We start from the raw sequence: 17,537 nt of genomic DNA, 5'->3' as shown, positions 1-17,537 counted from the left end.
AATTAATTTAAATATATATTTTATTTTACATCGTCACTTTTAATAAACATTTAAATTATATTAAAAATATTTTTTTATAATTTATTCCAGAAACATAATTTTAAAACAGTTTTTAAATTAATTACATTAAATATTTTTAAATAATTAAAAATAGTTTCAAAAAAAATTAAAATTACTGTGCAAAATCAAATATTTATTCAAAAAATTAGTATTATGCATTATTATTTTTAAATTAAGATAATCAATTAAAAAATATACCATGCACTGCAAAAAGAACTAATATATATCTGCTTTTGAATCAAATTAAAAATTTTAACTGAATTAATTTTGATAGTTGAGCGATTAAGTGAAGTAGGTTTATTTGATTTTAGCAGAAGTATACATATCTGACGAACCTCCACAAAGCATTCCAAAAGTGAGAGAAACACAAAAATCATATTAATCTTCCACAGCTTTCCCAAGCTGTGCCCAAATTTTTAAGTTCTAAATAATGATGTCAACAGATGCTGTCCAGAATAGTGCTTAAAAAATCCTACCGCTAAGAATGCTGCTAACGGCAATACTGTCGCAAGAACGGTTGGTACAAAGAACGAGGGTCTATATATTGTATTCCTAAGTTCGCCTCCGGATGTGATTCTCGAAATGCAGCTGAGAGGATACAGCGTAAAATATAAAGCAAATCATTACGAAAACAGTTAAAAGATTCAAATAAATTTCTGACAAAATGCTACAAATGTATATCTAAACCAAAAAAAAAAAGAGAACATACTGCACATGATTATTCTTCTATTAACAATAACCTGTACTGCTCACAGACCCTGAGCTAACCCTAAGGTAGTAGTTGAACATAAAGGTGGGCGCCTAAACTGCATGGATTGGACTCCCACTTGAATTACGTGACGACGGATTGGCATGGAATGCAGACTGTCTGGATGAACCATCAAGTTTCAATGAAAGTGAGGATGGGCCATTATCACCGATAGATTCTCCCAAGCTCAGTTTCGACATGCCCACCAGCTCATCCACGTTGATCGGGCTCTTTGAATGTACTGCTGTTGGCTTCACCACTTCATGCGTGTCGGTCTTGGTTGGTTCTGTGTTGTAACCCATCCAATATGGAAATGAAAATGGATAGAATGGTGGGAAGTAAGCAGGATATACTACTGGGTAACAGGGTTCGGAGATCTCCGATGTTGGATGAGGAACTGGTTCCCCATCATTTGAGTTGTTGGAATCCATTGATTCGTCGTCTTCATCCAATGGAGGAGGAATAGGCAACGGGTCAGTGCTCTGCGTTTCATCCAGTGGGTGGTTTGCAGTGAACAAATCCGGTGATACCATTGGTGTGTCACCCGACTGCAAGAAAGTGATGAGGAAAATGATCAATTAGACAAATTGCATCCAGAAACCAATCCACTGAAGAATACTAATATGGACATAACAAGTAATTGGTATAAACCTATTATCTCTAGAAGAACCAAGTTAGAAGAACCAAGTTAGAATAACCGCACACCCCAAAATAACTAGATTAAAATAAGCTATGCTCACTAGACTTGGGTGTGAGCGTCAGAACCAAAATCCCCATTCAGTTGCACCATCGTCTACTAGCCAACACACCTGACCAATGCCAGCTTCATCTACCACAAACAAAACCCTTTATTGCCTAACCCCAACTATCAGCCTCACCACTACTTCAACTCTAACTCACCTTCATCTCCCTCCATCACAACCAATGTCCTTCACTGTTTAATCCTCAGCCAAACTAACACCTAACCAAATTTACCAAAGTTCTGCACGGCCCAAAACCACCAAATCAAGCCCCTGGACAACTCCCCACTCTCGACCCTTCACCATCCTCACCCTCATCCTCAGACTGAATCCCCAAGAAGATATGTCCAATCTTTTCCAAGTTCTTCCACGTTTTCTGATGGTCACTGAAGGGTCACATATAACCCAATCCCATATCTGAATATCTATGGAACATAAATATCACACGTAGACACTTCAAAAATTCAAGAAAAATGAAGAGTCGGAGCAACACAGAAGACAGGAACTGCAGCCTCCCATTTGATATGTGTGGGAAAATAAAACACCCAAGTATTTATTCTCAAAATCAATATTTGTAGGCAAACCAAGTGCACTAACGATAAATTCCAACAATAAAGAAACAAAATCTTCACAGGCAATAAATTGAAATCTCAAGGATATATTCATCGTATTCATAATCATTCCTACTCCAATTTCTTATAATAATCAAAAGTGACTGGAGATTCAAATGGCCAACAAAAATTTTTGGAGTCAAAGTTGTTTATATATGATAATTGAAGTATCATTCATAGAGAGAAGGGTACTAACTTCATCTGCTACAATATCAAAAAGGCTGGAACGTCTTTTTCTCCTAGAAACGTTGGACTGCCTGATGAAATATTTCTGAGCATGGCTAGCCACTTGAGTAGGAGTCCTTGATATAACATAATTGCGAGAGATTCCACGCCAATCACCTTTCCCAAGTTTTTGCAGTCCAAGTAGAAACATACGATGCTCCTCTTCAGTCCATGGAACACCTGCAAAACAAATTATAACTCAATTCAATAACTGCAGAAACTACAAGGTTGCTATACTATCACTTTGATAAATCAATAACTGGAAAGCAGTCACCTATCCATCACTTTACCTTGTAAATTCTAGACTTCTAATGTTAACTGCGGCAGATCTATGATTAATTTTTTTAGAGGATCATGCAAAAATAGAAAAATATAAGCAACCACCAAGCACAAATATGTGTTTGTATGTGTGTAAACATTATATTAAGTTCAAAACTCAGTGATACTAAATCTGATAATCATTCCTGTGGAAAGGGGGGACATTCAACCCCGTCAACTTCATATCATAAATAACCAACAAATCTTTTGGATTAAATATTTCAGATTATATGCATCCCATCCCAGTGCTTACAATCTTTCCTTGTCGACCATTTCAAATATCTTTATACATTCTACATCATCATTAAAGGCTTTAAGTTATCCGATCCATTTCTTAATACATCAACAACCCACTTTACCGCAATCAAAAGAAAAAAAAACAAATTCACCAAAAAAAAACAATTTTACCTTTACTCCCTGAACTATGTAATCCTAGAAGCATGAAAGTAAAAACTAAAAATGTGAAAATCCCACAAGATCACAGTACTCGGAGCAATACATATATATTCAAAGCAAATACTTAAAGACTCGGAAGTCGGAACACTTTCTCATACCATCACTCATAGTCCTTAATCTAATTACCCACCACATAAAAACTTCAACAATAAAACAAATAATGAAATTACGTAAAATAAGCAAAAAAAGAAAAGAGAATCAAATTAACCCTTGAAAGAATGAAACCTTTTTTCCTATCACGACTCGAAGACGATCCAGGGACAAAATCCTCGGAAGCATAACCATCGGCGTGATCCGGACCTTCACCGGGCGAACCCGACCCATTCCCGTTATGCCCGGCAGAATTGGACCCGGCGAATTGGGATAAGTTACTCATACTGGCACTCTTCCGAACCAACCCGTCAGTCAACCGAACTCCGAACAACTTGACACCACGATTCGGGCAGGTTCTGGAGTTGTGCCCGTTGTGGCTGCAATGCGAGCAGCGACGCGTCATTTCTCAGAGGCCGGGTGGTTTCGTTTTGGATCAGATCAGAGATAGATATGAATCGGATCTTCGACGATTAAGATCCGAACAGCATGCGAGTTAGGGCTTCGCTTTTGAACAAAAAAAAAAAGGACCAGGTTATTTTTCCCCGTTATTCGGTTCCTCACTGCGGCTGTGTTATTTATAGGAGAGAAAAATGGAAAGACAGACAATATCCATACGATGATATTATCATGTTTTTATTATAGAGGAAATGAAATGATCCGGTGTTTCGCGGGTGTAAGGAATATCAAGGAACTTTAGCCGTTCCTTTGGTCAAATTGGTGTGATTGATATAATCATGCCACTGGTGTGGGGACTTTGCCTTCAATATGAGTTTTATCTTTTTATTTCTAGAATTTCTCACACCGAATATATTATATAAATTTATATATTAAATACTATAGTTGAAATAAAGAGAAAGTTATTGATAAACTATATGATAGTGTTTTGTAATTATTTAGGCAATTTTGTACTTTACACCAAATGTTTTGGTGTCTGAAAATATATATAAAAATATATTCTCTAACCAATATTTTTATTTTGGCTTAATTTTTATGGCACATTTTCCTTTTCAGGCATAATAGAAAAAATATATTGTTTAAAACACAAAACAACATTTCAACCTTACTAAAATTTTGACTAATAATGCATTACTAGAAACAAAAAAAAAAAAAAGATTTTAAGTTACACTTAGATGCATTTTTATCGTGCAATATTTTTAGCTCAATTGCACCGCTACGATTCTTTTGGATTGCTAAGGGTGGGTTTACATGAGCGGTGCGTTTATCTGCGGTTAGTGTAAAAACAGCAGTGGCGGTGAAATTAGATACTGTAGCGACACTGTAGCGTGAGACAAAAAATAAGCTAAACACACCGCACTCAACCGCCCATCCAAACCCACCCTAAATTTAGTGTAGTGAATTTTATTTTATCCCTTTCACTTTTTAACTTTATTACTATAATATCAACTTTTTTAATGGATTCAAGTATAATGCTTTTTTATTCCCTAAAATAATATTTAGCATTGTTAACTATAGAAATAATTTTAAATTATTATAAAACATGTAATTAAAATAATTGTGAAAATATTGTGATACAGATTATCTTATTAAATAAAATTATAATTTCAAATGTTTTTAATAATTTTATAAAAATAAAATTTATAAGCGTTAATGTAATGCCCTTCTTAGTCGTTTTACTTATTCACCTCATCACTACAACAGTGTTAGAATCGCTGTTTCTAATTTCACTGCTACAGTATTCAATTTTATCGTTACAATAACTAATCTCTCTACCACTATTATTTTTAACTTCTCTGAAACTAAACGCATCGCTCATCAAACTAAACCTAAGGAAATGACAAGTAAATAATTCTTAACTGGTGTCTATAATACCAATTAAGCAAACCCAAATATAAATTATTATAACTTTAAATTATAAATTTGATTATCCGACATGAAAAATGCTATTATAAATAACAATTTAACTAATTAATAAAATAATAAAAATCACAAAACGAGTGCTCTGCAAATTTGAAGAATTATATATTACTTCATTAATGATGGGAAGATAAATCATAGTTAAATGAATACGTGGACGGCGAGAGATGTTCCTAGAAAGAAAATAAAATTTTCAAAAAAAAAGTGGTTGGTTAGATATATTTGGAGTTTTCATAATCCTGATTAACCATACTAGAAGTTATTGAAAAGTACATTCTAGCCTAGAATAGCATATAAGATAAGTCGTCACCCAAAAATAAATGGATTTATTACACAGCTTTTGGTTGTGTTTTATCCCTCTCTCTTTGTGGCCACATTATTATACAAAGCTTTATCCACTTTATCCAAAATCACAAACATTTTATCAATTATTTTTTCCATTAAAAACGGACCCAGCAGAAGAAAAAAAGATATTTATTGTACTAGCAATCTTTTTAGTGGGTCAGATTATTACTTAGTTTAACCTTTTTTTATATTTATTGTACTAAAATATTGTTTTTATTGGGTTTCATAATAATTTAATATAGATTTGAAATTTTGACAAAATAATTTATTTTAATCACAATTCAAAATGAAACATTAAACATTAACTAGCAAGTTAAAAGGAGGAAAATAATTTTGACCCAAAGTTTTGGTGTAGATGATAATGCTTTAGATTATTAAAAAGAAAAAAAGCAGGCAAAGGAAAGAAATAAAAACAAAAAGCATGAGAAAATGGTGTTGGATATCTTTGTCTGTCGGTCTCAAGTTTGATGGCATGTGTAAAAATGCTGCCAACTGTTGAAATAGAGGACATCAATGCAATGAATCCACGTGATTACCCTCAACACATGTACGGTCATTATCCTATTTCAACCACACAGAGTTATTTTTTTTCTGCATATCCGATTTCCCTTAGTTTTTTGAGCCCATAAATTCAGATTAAGGTGTAGTTTAAGAATATTTTTTAAAAGTATTTTTGGAAAAGACCATTTTTGAGAAAAAATTAAAACCGAGATTTCTTTTAAGATTTTTAATTCTTTATAGCTATTTTTTATTTTTTATTTTTTTTAAAGATTTTTAATTGTTTATAACTATATTTTATTTATTTTTTAATAATTTAATTATAAATTCTGATCATATCTATTTTTTCTATATAATTTCTAAAATTACTTCTAACTTCTCTTAAACTCATAAATGTAACTCATAAATGTAAATGAAAAATAATGTAGCTCTACATACTACTCGATGAACTTTTACTTATCTTACAATCAACAGCAGCATCTTTAATTTTTAATACCAAGTTTATAGACTTTACTAGCTGCCAAGTATCACCTCTTTTTCCCTATCAATGATATAAATATAAACAATCTTAATACACGATAATTTACATCATAAGGTATTAAATCATATTTATCTGTTAAAACTATTTTCTATTTATTTCAAATAGCAAACCCCAATACTTTACAATGCAAATAAAATCCAATGTTTTAACCTTTAACATTCATCATGTTCAATGTTAAATGAGTTTCATTACCTTCAAACTATAGACAAAAAAAAATATATCTTTGACCGTGGATGTAATTGGTCGACAACTTGTTAAATCCAACTGCAATATAATAACTCTACGTTCTGTTTCAATTATCTAACATTCAACATTGGCTAGATAGTAACATTCAATTATCTTGATACGGGAAGGAATAAGAAGTCTTGAAAAGAATACAAAAATTATGGTTCATCCTTCATTAATTGATGCATTTAAATTATCAAAGACCTTTCGTTTCTCAAACTTCATATCAAGAAGACAAAGTATGGTTCATTACCTGCCCCTCGGAATCTTTGATATCCATGACTTCTAGACAAGAGAAGAGCTGTACCTTGTTCTCAAATAAAAAGGGTGGCAGTTGCAACACAAGCGATACTCCCCCCCCCCCCAACAAAATTATAGGGATCAGGTCGCTTTAGGTATGGGAAGAACGAGAATCAGGTAACAGAATGGTGAAATACATGGCCAATGAGGTTCTTTCATCTTCTCGTGAATCTCCTCCTTCTATGTCCCCTTACAGGGGTTGCACCAACTTCCATGGTTCTGTCGGGGCACTGTTCTTCGTCATCGCTCGTTTCATCAGATCTCCATCTTAGCCCCACATGTGCATTTCTGTCCTCAAAAGATCTCTCCCTATGGCTGCAAATATCCAGAAAACAAAGTGACAAAATGATATAGGAAAACTTTCCCCCACCTGATGCTAAAAGGACGTATAGAATCATTCAAAGAACAACATGGGAGATTGCAAGAGTAAGAGAATGAGAGTAGCAATCTAAATCTTTACCTCCAAGAGACATCCATTACGTCTTCAGTAGGAGGTACATTCCACCCCCCGTCATCTCTATCTGATTGACCCCTCTTACCAGAAATATTTGAACTTAAGTTATTTGCGGCACCTTTAAACAATCCAAAGTTACTGCTAGGTGTAGAAGCAGGATTAGCCGTCACTCTTCGGGAATAAGGAGGACTTGGACTGTGAACTTGGCTAACAAACCCATTTTGCTCACCCTCTGAAATGATTTTATCAGATTGTTTTTGTCGTAGGTGTCTGTTTGAAAGCTCTCTTGATGAACTCTGATTGATACCTTTTAATGGTGTAGCATATGTGGGATTTACTCGATGAATTCCGGGACCTGAGATGTTATCAAAATTGAAGTTTTTGCCAATTTCAACATTTGATACTCCTGCATCTGCAAATAATCTCCCCTGGAGTATTGATGTAGATCCATGGTTACCAGCTTCAACACGAGAATTGTTGACATACCCATCCAATATTCTAGGAATTTCAGAAACGGGTGGTCTCAAAGGAGTCACCATATGGTCTGGTCGTAGAACAACAGAATCAGAAGTGGACGGAACCAACAAACTTGCTGATTTTGGAGAACCAGATCTTGTTGGCATTTCATCCTCTTGGCCAGAAGCAACTACTATATCAGGCAATGTTCCCGTCTTTACTTGTTGTTGTAGGACTTCGGGAAGCAATTCTATGCCTTTATCCTATTGAAGATGGAGTAAGCAAGTCAGTAGATACGTTATAAAATCTACTTATTACAAATAACCTTCAAACTTCACCAAGAACGGTAAAGAAATGATGAAAAGATAGAATTTAATTTCTTTTATAGCAGCAACAATGACTGTCGAAGTTAAACCGACTTACAACCAATTTTTTTCTCCTCTGACGATGTGATTCCATTCTTGATAGAGCTTCTAGAAATTCTTCATCGCCAGAATGAGTTGAAATGAAGTCTTCTTCCAAGCTCCAAAGTTTAACATTGACTTGATATGCCTCAACATATCGATACCGCTGGATTAGTAACAGAAAGCAAGTAAATAAACTCTGGTAATACACTAATACATGGAAAGAATCATCTACTTAACCTAGAACGGAAATACTCCTAAAAGTGATGTTAGAACCCATTGGATCAGCCCAAAATTGAGAATTATAGAGCATCTGACAGTAAAAATGAGAATCACAATAACAATTTAAGGCCTAAACATAGGCAAAGTACTCAACCGTACACAGTAACCATAAGCCCAAACCTAAATGTTCTACCATTTAATGCAATGGTATCTGGATATCGAGTTAAAATAACATAAGACAAGATGATATCCTTTCATTGATCCTCCGTAATTCCGTACATTACCTGAAGATAGAATACAACAAGGAGACTTCCAATACTAGTTGTCGGGTCATCACTGGCACAATCTAACAGGCATTTGTGTATATATTTCTCCTCCTCACCATTCCATGGTAACTCAATTATTCGATCAACCATATTCCTCCTAATACATAAACAACAAAATTCGGTGACCAATGCTTCTAACCAGTCCATCCAGGACCTGCTTTGACCTTTCAAGTCATCAAATGCATCGCCACTGAGTTCATACTTGAACTTCTTTTCCCGGACTTTTGCACAGAGCATTCGCTGATATGTAAATGCTTCTGTCAAAAGTCCACACTCCACTTTCACCCGAACAATAGTAACAGCCTCACTAAGTGAAACCAACTGTGATCCGCCATCACGACCAGACCAGCGTATCACCATTTGCCCTGCCTTAGGATTCTGCCTTTCTAACAGAACTTGTGCAATCTTTGGATGAGTTTCTGGGCCAGAGATCTCAGGGAGAAGTTGACAAGATTCCTGAGAAATATGATTGTAAAAAATAATCAAAATGCAGAATTATATTAGAAGTGAGTAGCAAACCTGGAAGGGCAGACAATAGTTCTTCACTGTCATCCAGAAATTAAACAAGTATGGTGGTTCCACACAAGAAACGGACCACGATGATATGGTAAATAATTCATTTGGGTACTTTAAACTCCAAACATTTCTTTTGGGTTTAGCAAAGAGGAGTTAAGAGGAACTATATTAGTTCACTCAGATATTAATATATTAGAAGTTAGCACTCACAATTAAAAAAAGAAACAACCCTTTATTCTGGGTGAAAATAGAACCTAACATGGACAGTACAATCCACTGCATAGCAAGTAAGAACATTTTGCAATATACAAGTCTTATGTGTACAGGTACAATTTCCATCAAAACTTAGGCATGCATGTTAGAATTATAATTCGTTTAGCAATATGCTTCAACAAAACTTTCTTAAGCAAGCTGGACACTCCTACCAATCTAAAACCACAGCATAATTTAATAGCAATAGTAATCATCACACTACTCCATTTAATGAGGTAGTGAGTGGCAGAGAAGTTAACGGTCAAACATCCTAGGAAACATTTATAAAATTAATCTGAAATCCGCACACAGCAAGTGTGGGAACTTAAACCTAAACAAACTTTTATAAGAACAGATACAGAAATTACCAGTAAAGCTTCATCTGAGTGGTCATCCAGAAGACAGAAAATGAATGACTCAAGTAAGGAATGCCTGTTGATGCCAAAGGAGGCTGCAAAGTCATCAACAATGTCCCTCCATTCTTCCTTCGGCCTACTCCAATGCCGATCAAACAGGTAATACACAAACTACATCTCAGTTAAGAAAACCTAAAGGAGTGTGCCCAATAAAAAAAAAGAAAAAAAAGTCCAATCAACAGAAAAACCTTTAAGGAAAATCAAGTTAGAAAGAGAAGGATACAATCGCTTGCTTGGCAACCACCAAATCAGAACCACCACGTAGAAAGAGGATATCCACAGCAGCTCGAAGACTTTCAAAAGGATAATATCCTGTAATTCCACCTATTTTAGACTGAAGAAAGGACAAGGCGCCATTCTTCTGCAAAAATGCAAAATCTGACTCGTCTCCTATCTTCTCGTATATGTCAAGATTTTCTAGTGCATCCTCAATGAAAAGAGAAGCTTCCTGTCCAGTGGAGTTGGTTGAGAGATCTAACACATCAGGAGGAGGCCACGCCCGCACGATTGCAGCTGATTTCCTTTCACGGACATGATTACGCCAGGATGTGAAATCAGCATGACGAGACCTCACTTGTTCCAAGAAGTGGTGCCTTATACACCACATTGTGATCTCAAGATGCTGAAAATTAAAACAAATATTGTGGAAAATGGTGATTATTGCATGACGTTAAAATTCTATATTTTGTTTATTTTGCCCGGTGAAAGGTCAAAATGAGTCTTCAATGAAATATTAATGATACAATAATGTACAGTACTAAAAGACAAAAGGTGGACATAGCAACATTGTCATAAGAAGTTCAAATAAGAGCAATGATCAAATGGCAGCCATTAATTTCTCACAAATTCTGAACTCAAACTGCTATTACTCTTTACTCAGCTGCTTTTCATGATTGCAGGTTCTGAGACTTTGCTAAAATCACATTGCTCTTAAATTATGCTAAAATATGATGAACCATTCGCTTAACTGAATCAAACCTGCTTTGTCTTCAATATACTCTCTTGAAGGTGGTGCAAGTCATGAAGCTCTGCTGAAAGACGGCCCTTGAAAGAAGACTCCAAAACTTCAAGTACACTGGATAAACTGGTCAGACGTACAGAAAATTTTAGAAGCAAACCCAACCGATTTTTCATCTCTTCTATCTCAAGATAATCTGATAAAAACAGTTACGGAACACCCAACAAGCATTGTATATACAAATTACTAAAATAGCATAGTTCTCAAAGCATTTCATAAATTTTCAAGGATACATATACGCTGAAGTTCTGTTGCCATGTTTTTAAATGTCCGCTTGACCCAATCCTTAACAACCTTCTCATCCAGCAACAAAGCAGTGACAACATCACTGGAAACAGCAGTTTCATCCATACATACATCTGTAACATCTGTTGTTTTCTGTTAAAGGAAGCATGATTTTCTAAAGCACAACCAAGGCAGCTGTATTCAGGATATGTTATAAAAATATGAGCAAATCCCTACAAGGCTAAAAGGTGCCCAAAAATTAAAACAGCAAAAGGATACAATGACAGACCAACGAAACCAAGTTATTCTCCAAGGCTACATCAAAAAACGAATAAAGTCGTTGAACATCAGCAGTGAGTTGATTATCTCTATCTTCTTTATCTTGAAACCTCTCATCACATCTTCTAGAGATGAGGCCAGCATCTATGCATTCATCAAAAAGGCGAAGACGAAATCTACTGTTACCACTTTTTATCAATGGGGTTCTACAAATTGGACAACAATCACAGCGTTGACTACATTCCGCACAAAGAGAAGCATGTCCACATGAGTTCAACGCATACTGTACATATCGACTACAGCTTCTTAAGTCTCTAGTTGCTCGACAGTACTCAATTTTCGCCTCATTGAATAACTCACTAAGGTCGATAGATGCCAAGTGTTCCAAAGCTTCCTGAAATTTAAATTAAAAACTTATATAATTTCCCATACTAAAAATCTCCAATAAACAGTACTATCAAGCTATATAATAAATTTATAATTTATTCTAACATTGCATAATCAGCTATATATTCACTTCCAACTTTTTTTTGAAGAATAAATCCACTTAATTGAACCTAAAACCCTAGTATTTGCACACACAAAAAGGGGTTCGTAAAGCCCGATTCTATGCAAGCAAATGTGAGCTTAGTTTCCTTATTACAGCAACAATACAAAGCAGCAAAAATAAAATTAAGAAGTCAAACCCAAAGAAACGTAAAGGCGCTAGGGTTTTTGCAGTAGACAGTTAGGGAAGAGTACCTGAACGGCTTGGCTACTGAAGTTGGGTTGAAGAGAAAGAACGGGACTTGCTGACCTAAAGGTGCCGCCATTGCTTATTGAGCTCGAACGGAAAAGAGGACCGTTGATTTCCGGTTTCTCCATTTAGTTCTCAGTTCTGGTGAAGGATTTGCCTAGGAAAAAGTGAGTAAAGTTCAGAGTGTTTTCAAGCCTTTAAGGGCTTAGGGCTGGGCTAATTGAGCTGCAATTTAAAATTAGAAAACAAAAATAGGGATAGAAATTTTATTTTATTATTACTATATACCGAAATTTGAAATTAAAATGCCAGCGAAATCGGCGTTTTCGGGTCGAGTCGGAAGGGCCAGGTAGCCCAAGCTCGGTAGTTTTTGTTCCTGTCAAATTCTGCTATTAGACCCTGTACTTTGTATAAATTATAGATTTAGTACTTATACATTAATTTGATCAATTTTAGTACCTGTACTTTTTAAATTTTAAAATTTTATTCCTAACAAATGGTAACAGTTAAGTTTGTTAGATAAAACCATGTCATTAATATTGTATTATGTGAAAAGTTATAGATTTAGTCTATGTTCACTAATTGGATAATCTATAATGGTGCCTTTTTTTTTTAAATTCAAAATTTTAGTTTTAATGCAAATGACAATCGTAAAATCTATTAATTGATTTTTTTTGGTGAGTAATATTTGAAAATAACAAATAAACATAGCCTCCACCTGGTTCGGTCAAGTGTAATGTGTATGCAGCGACATTTCTGTGGGCTGATTTCACTTCTTTTATTGTTTTACTTCGAGACAATGAGAGTCATTTTATTAAGAGTCGATCTCACTTTGTTAACATTCAGCTTGAGCCTCGTTTGGTGAAGATCTTTTTTATTAGAGTGACATTGTCTTGGCTTCGACATTAAATTTTGACTCTATCGTCGTTGAATCTGATTATTTGCAAGTTGTTAATGTCTTGAACTCTACGATAAGTAATGATTTTAAGTTTGGATTACTAGTTCAGAATTGCCATTTTTTTAAAATCTCAATTTAATGATTTATTTATTATTTGGATTCGAATGGATGCTAATAAGGTGGCTCATACCTTAGCTCGAGTCACATTATCTCATGCACTCTCTTCTTTTTCTAATGTTCCATTACCTTTATTGTTGGCTTTACTTTCTGTTATTAATAGAGATAATTATAGAAAAAAAAAAGGAAATAAATAAGACTTGGTGTACCGGACAAGCCTCTCGACAAGTTTAGATATTTCCTCTTTATCACTTAGCTTGTGCTTGATTATTTTTTATTTTTATTTTAATTGATAGTTGATTTAAAAAAACATATTTAGCGATTAACTTTCAAAAAAAAAAAACAACCAAAAATATTAAATTTAAAAAATTATTGTTTTTATTGAAATCTTAACACGTGTTCTCAGTTTAAGGTCAAAAGTCATGATGCCGTTAAAAAGAACAACAATATAGAATTTTATTTTGGTTTAATTATGATTTTAGTACGCTGTTTTATTTTAATTTACATAATTTGATTTTTTATTTTTATAATTCATTAACGGGTTTAAATTGATAATACCATTAAATGATTTTATTAAAGTGATGACGTAACTTTAAAAAATAATATTAACATTCAATTTATATGAAAATTTATTATTAATTAAATATAATTTATTAAATTTTTACGTGATCGAATAAAAAAATTCATGTTATTATTGGCTTGTGTAACAGCTAATGATATCATACAAGAAGAGCAGATTTCAATACAATAGAAGGACTAAAACTATAATTAAACTAATTTTCCTTCCGGTACACAAATGTGAATATAGAAAAGATAAAGGCCAAATTCGTAATAACGTAAAATCCCCTGGGCGATCCCGCTTTCTTATAAATGACCTACGCAAAAGATACTCTTATTTTTCAACAAACGTATGTGATATTTTCGTCTTGTTTCGATGCTCTGCGTTTGCTCCGTCACTCGCCCCACCGTGTGTGCTTCGTGCTGCTGTCAGTGTATTAGAGTTTAGGAAGCCTCGTCGTTTTATGTAAAGTTGTTTTTTTTCATACGTTTCATTTTTCGTTTTATTGTTACGATGGAAACTGCAACTATAAAGTCACGGCCCTTGCACAACTTAAACCGCCGCCGTTCACCTGAATACGATTCCGGCTACAACAGTTTGCGTCCGGAACGTGTTGGATCACGCTCTACCCGCATTCACCGCTTAAGCTTTTGTCCTCCACTGATACCCATTAAACTAGCTCACGGAGAAAAAGAAGCAAAGCAAAAACAAAGAGCAGAAGAGTCGTTAGAGCCGCAAAAAAATAAGCCCGACGAAGAAGGGGAGGAGGTTGCAGTACAGCGACCTTGGAATTTGAGGCCGAGGAAGATGGTGACGGTGGAGACGTCCGCGGCGGCAGCGACAACGGTGCCGCCAGAAAAGACTACTGAAACAGCGGCCCCGAAGTCAACTAGATCAAGGGTTTTGGCTGAAAATGGAGGGGTTGTAGAAAAGAAAGAGAAAAGAAAGTTTCGTATAGCTTTATCGAAGGATGAAATTGAAGAAGATATCTTTGCCTTGACAGGAGCAAGGCCCGCTAGAAGGCCCAAAAAAAGGCCCAAGAACATTGAGAAACAGCTTGATGTAAGCAAATATTTCTAAGTTTTAATTTATATTTTTCATCATTTCATAAAATTTAACTTTGTTTTTGCTTGTGAGGATGCTTTAGAATGTTTTTCCTGGGTTATGGCTAGTTGGCTTGACGCCTGAAGCTTACCGTATCGTTGATGCTGCTCCTAATAAGGTTCTTTCACTTGATCAAAAATTTTCATTTCAACTTTAATTGTTTTAGGAATTTATTAGCTGCTAACTGCAATTTCTTCAACTGCAGAAATAGACCTGCTTTTAGATCCTTAAAACATTACCAGATACAAAGGTAGCCTTTAATGCTGTTTTTCTTTTACTTTTTTTTGGGGGAGGGGGGGTTATATCCTTATGTCTGGTACTGAAATAGTTTGGAGAACATATTTGCAGGGGATGATAATGGTGTTGAGGAATTTGGAAATTTAGGAGCTTTGTAGGGTATGCCCCATTGAGACCTCAAAATGTTTTTTTGAGGCATGATGAAAATATGTAAAGAAAAGTGGGAATTATGAAAAAATATTTATTTTATTCTCATAAGTTATAGGCGATAAGATTATAAATTGCTGTTTAGACTGGTAAGGGTTCTTCATTTCAGCTTGCTGAAACAGTTACAATTATGGTAAAAAAAGATTTGTTTTGGTTACAAATTTTCTAATGTGTTGATTGCTTATAATGGTTGGCAGAGTTCCCAAATGCAATACTTGATTTATTTGGTGAAGGCACTGCCATTCTTCCTTCACCTGATAGGAAGAGTTATTTCTCTGTTCATTTGAGCTTCCATCAAGAGGAGCACTTGATAAGGTTTAATTTAATTGATTACTTGATTGCGTTTTTTATTCTTGTCTTCTTGTGTAGGATCATTTAGGTTTTTTTAGGGTTATGAATCACTCAAATCAAATTGGAACGTGGAAAGCTTGAACTTAATTTGTTATTACTTGAATCCTGGTTTGAATTTAATTAATTTTTTGTCAAAATTTGCTTGATTAACTTCATTTGCACAACTTATATGCTCAACTCGATCTCGTTTGTATAGAATATTTTTTGGGTAAAGTAAAAATTCAATATCAAGCACTTTTATAAATGAAAAGTTAACGCATGTGTTACGAGACTAGAAAATTCGCGGCCCATGACATATGTTTGTAGTTACTTCAGTATTAAAATATTCAAAAATTGTGGCTCGTGAATGGTAAATTTAGATTTGATTTTTTTAGTATTATTTTGGATCAATTACGAATAGCTTAAGACTTCCTTAGGTTTCGTTAGTCTATAAATATTCTTAATAATAACAATTAGACCTGTCTAAGAATTGGGTAGCCAACTTGGTCTGATAAGTTAGGTCAGGTTTAAATAAAAATTTTTGCACTTCAATCTGTACTGAATTTAATTTTAAAAATATATAAAATATCAATTAAAAATATTTTAAAAATATTTTATGAAGTTTTTAATAATAAAATTAATTTTTTGAGTGAGCCGAATTGGTCCAAAAATGAATTTAAATTTAAAAGTATTTTGAAATTAGTCTTCTACCTTTAATGACTATGAAAACTTTAATTTTAGAAGTTGTTAAATTTTCATAATTTTGGAAAACTATATTTTCAGATTTTATTTTTCTTTATTTTTTAAAAAAATGCAGAAGACAGTTTATGTTGCTTTCGTCGTGAAGTGTTGTAAAAAAATTCTGATTGACAAGCAGCTTTATTTGTCTTGAAAATGCAGTGTGCAAATGATGAATACAGGTGTATTCCCATGTTGAAGGGAGGGGTCCCAATCGAGTCCGAATTAGCCAACTATATCTTTAATTTAATCTAATGCTTACTAGTTTCTATGTCAAATGCATTAATTAAGGCTATCATTTGTGATTTGAATACCATTTTGTGGGTTGAATTTTTTCAAATAACCCAATATTAAATCATGTATAAAATTAGAAAACATTTTGTTCTCATTCATGCTACATCAAACTATGATTTTGCACACAATGTTTTAAGTATTAGATTGGTTGTAACACTAGTCATAGTCATATATTACTGGTCGATTCCGTACACAATCTTGCACCCAACTTCTGATTTACCATTTTTTCCCCATCCTTTATAGAACTACAGGCTCGCATGAAGAGCGTGACTAATTTCTAATACGAGTACGTGGCATTAAGCGCATGGTGTTGTGGGAGGCAAGGTAAAAAAGAGTGGTGCTTTGGCTTGCAAAGGCGCCAATTGGTCTAAACTCCAAACTATGAGCTGTCTTCGTTTTAGACAATCTCAAACTACTACAGCACTCGGTTTCTTAGCTTCCCTGTATTATTACACAGCATTTGGGTTTTTCGGTCGGTTTAATAGTTATTTTTATTAATTCGATTATAATTTATAAAAATTGATTAATCAAATTAAAACTTAAATATCAACTTAATTGATTTTAGTTATTAGACTTAAATAATATATATTTATTTTATATATTATAAATAATTGAAAATATATTAAATTAAGTCGATTCTTTCGAATAGATTGATTTGAAAATTAATAACCAATAGAAATAATCACCTAAACCGAACCCATAACTGAAAAACTA

General features: G+C 34.1%; 3 protein-coding genes across 5 annotated transcripts; 1 reads left to right on the top strand and 2 right to left on the bottom strand.

The window, feature by feature from the left end:
• Window positions 1-683: 683 nt before the first annotated feature.
• Window positions 684-3,861, bottom strand: LOC107946923 (transcription factor KUA1). Its single transcript, XM_016881428.2, has 3 exons — window positions 3,384-3,861; window positions 2,356-2,564; window positions 684-1,356 (listed from the first exon to the last, which is right to left on the bottom strand). The coding sequence occupies exons 1-3, from the start codon at window positions 3,652-3,654 to the stop codon at window positions 862-864; spliced, it is 975 nt and encodes a 324-aa protein (XP_016736917.1). The 5' UTR covers window positions 3,655-3,861; the 3' UTR covers window positions 684-861.
• A 3,021-nt stretch (window positions 3,862-6,882) lies between these two features.
• LOC107946925 (E3 ubiquitin-protein ligase HOS1) lies at window positions 6,883-12,592 on the bottom strand. The gene is made up of 10 exons (XM_016881429.2): window positions 12,345-12,592; window positions 11,604-11,997; window positions 11,333-11,467; window positions 11,060-11,235; window positions 10,305-10,703; window positions 10,034-10,192; window positions 8,856-9,353; window positions 8,369-8,515; window positions 7,496-8,208; window positions 6,883-7,350 (listed from the first exon to the last, which is right to left on the bottom strand). The coding sequence occupies exons 1-10, from the start codon at window positions 12,465-12,467 to the stop codon at window positions 7,191-7,193; spliced, it is 2,904 nt and encodes a 967-aa protein (XP_016736918.1). The 5' UTR covers window positions 12,468-12,592; the 3' UTR covers window positions 6,883-7,190.
• A 1,451-nt stretch (window positions 12,593-14,043) lies between these two features.
• Window positions 14,044-17,293, top strand: LOC107946926 (uncharacterized). Of its 3 annotated transcripts, none has more exons than XR_005921932.1 (5): window positions 14,044-14,975; window positions 15,061-15,135; window positions 15,223-15,267; window positions 15,659-15,776; window positions 17,067-17,293. XR_005921932.1 is itself a non-coding variant. In XM_016881430.2 (4 exons), exons 1-3 carry the CDS (start codon window positions 14,427-14,429, stop codon window positions 15,226-15,228), a joined length of 630 nt encoding a protein of 209 aa, XP_016736919.2. In that variant the 5' UTR covers window positions 14,044-14,426; the 3' UTR covers window positions 15,229-15,267; window positions 15,366-15,622. The 3 variants fall into 3 exon arrangements, 1 of the variants encoding a protein (XP_016736919.2); XR_005921931.1 differs by lacking the exon at window positions 17,067-17,293 and adding an exon at window positions 16,692-16,887; XM_016881430.2 differs by lacking the exons at window positions 15,659-15,776; window positions 17,067-17,293 and adding an exon at window positions 15,366-15,622.
• The last annotated feature ends 244 nt before the right edge of the window (window positions 17,294-17,537 follow it).

This window comes from Gossypium hirsutum, chromosome D12 (assembly GCF_007990345.1).
Source record: "Gossypium hirsutum isolate 1008001.06 chromosome D12, Gossypium_hirsutum_v2.1, whole genome shotgun sequence".
NCBI lineage: Eukaryota > Viridiplantae > Streptophyta > Magnoliopsida > Malvales > Malvaceae > Gossypium > Gossypium hirsutum.
This window is presented reverse-complemented; position numbering and strand designations above follow the sequence as displayed.

Bases quoted from the DNA above. Each gene is read 5' to 3' on its own strand.
- LOC107946926 (XM_016881430.2), top strand. From the start codon at position 14,427: ATGGAAACTGCAACTATAAAGTCACGGCCCTTGCACAACTTAAACCGC. The intron at 14,976-15,060 runs GTAAGCAAATAT...AGGATGCTTTAG, and splicing joins ACATTGAGAAACAGCTTGAT to AATGTTTTTCCTGGGTTATG.
- LOC107946925 (XM_016881429.2), bottom strand. From the start codon at position 12,467: ATGGAGAAACCGGAAATCAACGGTCCTCTTTTCCGTTCGAGCTCAATA. The intron at 11,236-11,332 runs GTATCCTTGAAA...TGTTTTTATCAG, and splicing joins AACAGAACTTCAGCGTATAT to ATTATCTTGAGATAGAAGAG. The intron at 10,193-10,304 runs GTATCCTTCTCT...ACTGAGATGTAG, and splicing joins TGGTTGCCAAGCAAGCGATT to TTTGTGTATTACCTGTTTGA.
- LOC107946923 (XM_016881428.2), bottom strand. From the start codon at position 3,654: ATGACGCGTCGCTGCTCGCATTGCAGCCACAACGGGCACAACTCCAGA. The intron at 2,565-3,383 runs GTTTCATTCTTT...TTTGTTTTGCAG, and splicing joins GAGTCGTGATAGGAAAAAAG to GTGTTCCATGGACTGAAGAG. The intron at 1,357-2,355 runs GTTAGTACCCTT...ACTTTCTTGCAG, and splicing joins TTGATATTGTAGCAGATGAA to TCGGGTGACACACCAATGGT.